At 43.2% G+C, this 7,689-nt stretch overlaps 1 protein-coding gene across 1 annotated transcript; it reads left to right on the plus strand.

The window, feature by feature from the left end:
- Positions 1–6,271: 6,271 nt before the first annotated feature.
- HRG_11518 (rubisco LSMT substrate-binding domain-containing protein) lies at positions 6,272–7,483 on the plus strand (the record flags this gene model as incomplete). The annotated part of the gene is made up of 3 exons (XM_044869988.1): positions 6,272–6,460; positions 6,533–6,727; positions 6,800–7,483. The coding sequence occupies 3 exons, from the start codon at positions 6,272–6,274 to the stop codon at positions 7,481–7,483; spliced, it is 1,068 nt and encodes a 355-aa protein (XP_044714885.1).
- Positions 7,484–7,689: the final 206 nt, after the last annotated feature.

Raw genomic sequence — 7,689 nt, forward strand, 5'->3', positions numbered from 1 at the left:
AGGAAGTCTACCGGGGAAATCGCCTGCCGGGACGGAAAAGGTTGTCTGCCGGAACGTCTGCCAAAGAGGAAATCGCCTGCCGGGATAGAAAAGGTTGTCTGCCGGAACGTCTGCTGAGGAAGAAATCGTCTACTAGGACGGAAAAGGTTGTCTATCGGCATCGTCTGCCGGGAAATCTGCTAAAAAGGGGGGAAACAAGGCAAAAGAGAGGTGCCTGCAGTCTCTGGGTGCGTAATCGGATGGTTAGATAGGTGCCAATGGGAGCCGTTGGTCCGGACCGTTGGTGCTAAAGGGAGCTGTTGGGACCATCTGATCGTGCGGGAAGGAATAAAATCAAAGGAAGCTGCCGTGCTAGACGAAGAAGACTGCCGTGCTAGAGGCGAAGACTGCCGTACTAGAGGCGCTGCCGAGGAAATTATCGAAGATTGCCGAAAGAAGAGACTGCCGAAGAAGAAGACTGCCAAGGAAGACTGCTGCAGAAAGAGCTTGCAAAAGACCGTAGCCGAGGGGCTGTCGAGACCGTAGCTAGGAAGCTATCGGGACTGTGGCCGAAGGAGCTGTCGAGACTGTGGCCGAGGAAGCTGTCGGGCTGTGGCCGAAGGAGCTGTCGAGACTGTAGCCAAGGAAGCTATTGGGCTGTGGCCGAAGGAGCTGTTGGTCTCGAAGAGCTGTTGGTCCCGTGGAAGCTGCTAGTCGTATAGGCAGAGAAAGAAAAACCAGAAAATGTCCGCTGCTGCTGCTTGCGCAGGTGTCTTCCCTCCACAACAAAGACCAGACGTCCCCGTCTGCAACTAAAGCAGCTGCCGTAGATAGAGCCTGCCGGAGAGCTCTGTCGAAAAAGAAAGCTCTGCCTAGGAGGAAAGTTCGGTTCGTTGAAAAAAGAAAGTTCCGTCTAGTGCAAGAGACTCCGGCTAGGGCAGGGGACTTCGGCCGGGCAGGGGACTTCGGCCGGGACAGGGGCAGGGGACAGGGGCAGGGGCAGGGGCAATGGTCTGGGCCAACGGCTAGGCCACGGTCTAGGCCAACGGCTGGGCCAACGGCTGGGGGAAAAGAAAAAAAGTCGGTGAAATCTTTCCCTGCCTAGCGCTTATCTCGACGGGAAAGGTACGGCAGCACCGGCGTAGTTCGTTTAGCTCTGCCCTTCTCGTATCTTCTTCCTCTTCTCGAGAGAGAGAGAGAGAGATAGAGGGAGAGGGAAACAGAAGCTTCACGCCCTAGAGACCAGTTTCGACTGTGCTGCGGCACAGTCCCAAAGACACACCCACGCCAACGGCAACAGCAGCAGCTAGATACCGAAGGACGAGGGGGTCTAAGGGGGACGAAGGAAACGAGAAAGCACTAGGCAGGGCAAGGCAAAGGCAAAGAGGGCCAAAAAAGGTATATTAGCGGAGAAAAGATATAGAAGAAGATAATAATAATAGAAGAAGATGCTAATGCTAATGCTATCTGCTAGCTAAGGAGGAAAAGAGACCTCTTTTATAGACCGAATTTTCCTCCTTCTTCCCTAGACGAACAGGGGCCAAGGGATCATCTGATCAAGAAGAGGGCTAGCCAGAGACTCTGCCAAGGATCCTGCCAAGGACCCTGCCAAAGACTCTGCTGCGCGGGCTGTGTGTGTTCCTTGGGGTATAGATGCCCCCGTTAAAATAGCTATAGTAGTAATAATAGCTATAGTAGTAATAATAGCTATAATAGTAATAATAACTTAAACTAATAAGTTCCTTACTTTATAAAGTAAAAGGCCGCGTTCTATTATACTAACTTCCGCGATAAATATATCTACCCCCCCTCTCTTACCTCTTCTTTCTTAGAGCGTATAGAGTTATTTATCGACGCTATATTAGCTATAGTAAATAATAACTCCGCCGCTACCGCCGCTCTTACTTATACCCTTACTACTATACCTACCGCTACTACTATTACTTTTATTACGCTAGCCGCCCTTATATTACCTTCTAAAATAATAACGTTAGTATTATTATGTTTTCTTAGCTAACTTTTCGAAACTAAGCCTAAAATATAAAATAAGTATACGCTTAGAACCGTCGCGAATAGCGTATTACGCTCCCCTAAGTATAGCCGCGTATAGCTACTAGTAGGTGCGTAATATACTACCGAAGATTACGAATTAAGCGAGGTTCTCTCTTATATAAGTAGAAAACTCTTCCCTGCCCTCGCTAACTAAGGGTATATGCCCCCCGCTAATAGGACCTAGCCTAGACCTAACCTAGGACCCTAGCCTAGACCTAAGGAGGGCCCCTTTAACTTTAACCCCTAACCTAATCTTAAGGTATATAAGTAATAGCGGAATTTTAGGAAATTAAGGAATTACGTAAGACTATATAATAGAAAGGAAGAAGGAGTATAAGGTAGAATTTTCAACGGAATTTATTAGTAGTATATTAGTATATAGAAGAGGTATTAAAGTTAATAATTATATCTCTATCCTAGCGGATATACTGCCTTATATAGATAATTATAGCTAAACGGAAGAACCTTTTAGGACTAGACTTAAGCTACCGTATAGCCCTAAGACTAAGGAATTTAGTAATGCCTTAAGTATAGCTAGAAGTATCTTAGTTCCGCTAATATTTATTTTTAAAGGAGGTTAGTTATGTCGGTATTCTTAAGAGGTCTTAGCTAGTATTCTAAGCTAGCTCTATTCCTTCGATTCCCGATTATATAATAACCGGCGACCCGTTTAATATATAATAATATATAATATTACGAGCGATTCTTACTTTATAGGATAGGATTTTATCTATAATTAATATACTACTTATTAGCTTATATAATTCTCGCAAAGAGAGATACGAGACGTATATAAAAATATATAAAGGTAAAATTAGAAGTAAGGGGTCGGATAGGCAGAGTAGAGAGATTTAATTCTTTATCTAAAAAAGGAAGTATATAAGTAAAGATAGGAAAGAGCTAAATAAGTAGCTCGTAGGTAAAAAGAGAAATAAATAACGCGAAGGGAAGAGATTATAGTAAAGGAGAAAAGTTCTATTAATAGTTTATTTACTTACTTATATACTTAAGAAGAGAGCCTTACTTATTATTATCGCGCCCTTTCCGTTAGTATCTTAGGTCGGAAAGTCGCTAGGGAGGAGTTTAATAGGTAAGATCGCACCCCTATAGATATTAGCCCGTTAAAAGGATAAGACCCTTAGTACTCCCCTTTTAACTTACTTCTAAGTATACTTAAAGGCTTTATAAAGACCTTAATTATCTAATTAGGTATCTTCCTTAATTATAGTTAATTTAAATTTTTATTTTCCCCCTTTAAAGTAAAGGCCGCTAGTTACGCGACTTTAGTAGAGATAAAGAAGTATAGAGTAAAGAAATCTCTAAGACTTATATTTATAACCTAAGGCCCTTAAAGCTATATATAAGACCGATAATTAGATAATTATATAGTTAATTACTCTATTAATCCTTAGCTATATACTACGCGTGCTTTAGGTATATACCCTCGTCCCCGTTAAACTATAGTCTTACGTTAACTATTATACTATAATTAGACTACCTACTTTTAAGGTATATAAGTAAAAGCGGAATTTTAGGAAATTAAGGAATTATATAAGACTATATAATAGAGGGGAAGAAGGAGTATAAGGTAGGATTTTTAATAGAATTTATTAGTAGAATATTAGTATATAGAAGAGGTGTTAAAGTTAATAATTCTTTCTCTATCTACTAGCGGATATACTATCTTATATAGATAATTATAGCTAAACGGAAGAACCTTTTAAGACTAAATTTAGGCTACTATATAGCCCTAAGACTAAGAAATTCCGTGATACCTCGAGTATATCTAGAAGTGTCTTAGTTCTACTAATATTTATGTTTAAAAGAGGTTGGTCGTGCTAGTATTCTTAAGAGGTCTTAGCTAGTATTCTAAGCTAGCTCTATTTATTCGATTCCCGATTATACGATAACCGGCAACCCGTTTAATGCATAATAACATGCAAAATAACGAGCGATTCTTGCTCTATAGGATAGGATTTTATCTATAATTAATATACTACTTATTAGCTTATATAATCCAGAGAGTATATTATAGCTGCTTTATTAATAATAGGAACACCGTTTCTTATACCTACTAAGTCCGGAAGACATACTATAGATAGAGCTTTTTAAGCACTTTAGAATATACTAGAAAACTAACTAATTAGTCTACTAGTAAGCGAGCAATAGTCTATAAAAGACAAAGGATTTCCCTAGGAGTAGTAAATAAAAGAAGGAAGTTTATAAGTATCTTTTATAATACTATTCTTTTAATATATTATTTAGCTCCTTATATACTCGTTATAAATTCCGGACTAAATCCTACCCTATACTCCTTCGACCGCTCTTTCCGCTTATACTATTGATTATACGAGCCTAAGCTTATTACCTATACCTTTTAATAGTATAGAGCTTCGCTTCTATATAAAGTAGCTATAGCTTAAGCTCTATAAAAGAGCTATTAAACTTATTAAGGTATAGTAGTACCGCTCTTAGTTATATAGAGCCCTACTATTATAAGAGGCTCTTAATTACCTAAGTAAACTAAGTATTATATTAACCTTAATTTTACGACTATCGGAGTATAGATATTTTACGTATATATATACTAGCGTAGGCGGTTTAACTAAACTAAGTAATTAAATATTAGCTTTAAAGGCAGCTAAAAATTATATATATAGGGATATAAAGAGGGTAAAATAAAAGGTAGATTATACTATTATAGAGTAGGTTAAAGCGTAGGCTTAGGTATAGTCTATTAAAAGAAGGTTAATAATCTATAAGAGGGAAAAGGAAGAGAAGTACGGGCTTAGCCTATATAAGCGTAGAGGCCGCTTATATATAGACTTAGCCTAGACCCTAGTCTAGGCCTATATAGGGTAAAAGCCCTTATAACTATATTAAGAAAGAGGACTTCTTACCTTTATATATCGAGGCCTATTAATAAGTACTCTCCCTATTAAATATTTATAGTAGATTTATAGCTATAGGCCTTTCCTTATTTAATCCGACCTAGGTTCTATTATAGTTACGCGATTTAGTTAATAGGAATAGTATATATAATAATAATAATAATAGCGATAGGTATATTCTAAGCCCCTATAAAAGCTTAGAAGCCTATAAGATATTTTATAATATTAGCTAGCTTACTACTTATATAAAAGGACTTCTTTAGTACCGACTATAAAATATAAGCTCGCTAGTCTTATAGGCTATAAACTAGCTTATTAAGGATATTAAATTGCTATATATAGTGCGGCGCTACTCGCCGACGAAAATAGATAGCTTTAGTCGGAAAACTAACGGCGAAAGAGGAAGAGAGAGCAACGACGCGAGTATATTAGTAACGGTAGTGCTCTATCCGTCGTAGAAGGCATGGCTAGGATAAAGCGACGGAGGGATAAAGAAGAAGAGCGGGTTAAGCGACGATAAGAAAGTAAGAGCGGGCCGAGCGACGGCGAGAAAAGAATAGGAACGCGCTAGGCGACTAAGGGCAAGGGAGGATAAGCGGGCACGGCAATAACTTATCGAGGAGGAGCAGGCCCGACGGTAGAGAGAAGAGCTATGCGTCCTAAGATAGCGTGCACCACCACGGTATAGTAAATATAGGTCTTTTAAACGCAATGCTCGGACGTGTAATAGATAGATAGTTCTAAATTAACTTGCTTATTTGTCTCTTAGAATTAATTGCCGTCTATTATGCTCGGTTGGTCGTGACGTGAGGTGCGGTTCGCGTCGGTGGAGAATTTTTGAGCGGGTAGGGGGTGTGACCGGGAAGGGGGTGGATTACGTTAGTGGCTGCGAGGATTCATGACGTGCCCCGCCACCACCCGAAAAGTCGTCTGCGGAATTTTTGAACTCGGCGGCAGCGCAATCATCTTCGTCACTACTTTTTGTTTTAGGTTCATTTTCTCTTTTTGTCTAAAGGACGCTTTTATTTAGCTTTATCCATTCCAGATCCATGGAGGCTTGGCTGAAGCAATCGGGGGCCTTAGGTGTGGATGGCATAGAGGTTGCTGATTTTCCCGTTACCGGACGCGGTGTCAAAGCACTGCGTAGCTTCAAAGAAGGAGAGCGCATCCTAACCATCCCTTCTGCTTGCTTGTGGAAGGTAGAAGGGGCGCGCGCCGATCCGCTCCTTGGACCGGTTCTTCGCTCTGCGCGGCCGCCCTTGTCGGTTGAGGATACTTTGGCCGTCTATCTCCTCTTTGTCAAGTCGCGAACATCAGGCTATGAGGGCCGTCGACATCATATCGCTGCGATGCCGCAGAGCTACTCGGCAAGCGTATTCTTTACAAATGACGAGCTGCGAGTCTGCGAGGGATCCTCGCTCTATACACTCACCTCGCAGCTGGAACAGCGTGTGCAGGACGACTACAGGCAGCTGCATGTGCAGCTGCTGAGCCAGCATCGCGATCTCTTCCCTCTAGACCAATTTACGATGGAAGATGTACGTTTCATTGCCTCCTGCCGCACCCTGACTCGTTCCCTGTCGCTGACGAGCTTACTTTTACGTTATTAGTACAAATGGGCTCTTTGCTCAATATGGAGCCGTGCAATGGACTTTGCAGTCTCAGAGACGACTTCGGTTCGGCTCGTGGCCCCTCTGGCAGACATGCTAAACCATTCTCTCGACGCAAAGCAGTGCCATGCTTACGATCCAAAGTCTGGAGACCTCTCCATCCATGCCGCGAGGGACTACCAAGTCGGAGATCAGGTTTGCCGACCACTCTGCTAATCTCTGTCGATGCGCAATTTCTAAAAAGATAACCTGATGTTAAAATGACAGATATTCATCTACTACGGCAGCGTGCCGAACAACCGACTTTTGCGTCTTTACGGCTTTGTTCTGCTGGAGAACCCCAACGACAGTTACGACCTCGTGCTCCAGACGAGCCCAATGGCCCCCCTCTACGAGCAGAAGGAAAGGCTCTGGGCGCTGGCAGGGCTCGGCTCAACATGCACCATTTCCCTCACCGTGAAGGACCCACTTCCGAATAGCGTGCTTCGATACCTCCGAATCCAGCGACTGGACGAATCCAACATCACAGACATGACTCTGCAGCTGGTGAATGGCACAGACGGCAAGGTCAGTGATGGAAACGAGATGCAGGTGCTGCAATTTTTGGTCGATTCGATAGGCACCCTCCTAGAGAGCTTCGGTATCCCGCTGGAAGAGCTCGAGGCAAAGCTCGCCGTGGAAGACTACCCCGCGGGGGGCAACGCTTGGGCAGCGGCACAGGTCAGTGCGGGCGAGCAGCGCATCTTGACGCGGGCCAAAAAGACGGCCGAAGATCTGCTGGAGGCGATTTTTCGTCCACCAGCGACACAGTGCGCCAACTGCGGGAACAGGTCTGGTGCGTTGATGTCGTGCGGCAGATGCAAGGCCGTCAAGTACTGCAAGAGGGAGTGTCAGGTGGCGCACTTTAAAGACCACAGGGCTGCGTGCCGGACTCTTGCGGGATCGAAATGAGAAATGATGTGAATCAAGCATCAACACCACACGTTGCATCACAGGGCTTCTTACTTTACAAAAGTTCACGAGATTTCCATGCGTAGAAGCAAGCTCCTACGACGCCTGACGGGATGTCTCAACCAATCACATAGTGGCTCTTCCCTGCCTGGCCATGTCGTTCTGTCCATCAATGAACGGTCAAGCATGAATGACCAGGCTACCAC

The sequence above is a fragment of the Hirsutella rhossiliensis genome, assembly GCF_020360975.1.
Source record: "Hirsutella rhossiliensis strain HR02 chromosome Unknown scaffold00021, whole genome shotgun sequence".
In the NCBI taxonomy this organism is placed as follows: domain Eukaryota; kingdom Fungi; phylum Ascomycota; class Sordariomycetes; order Hypocreales; family Ophiocordycipitaceae; genus Hirsutella; species Hirsutella rhossiliensis.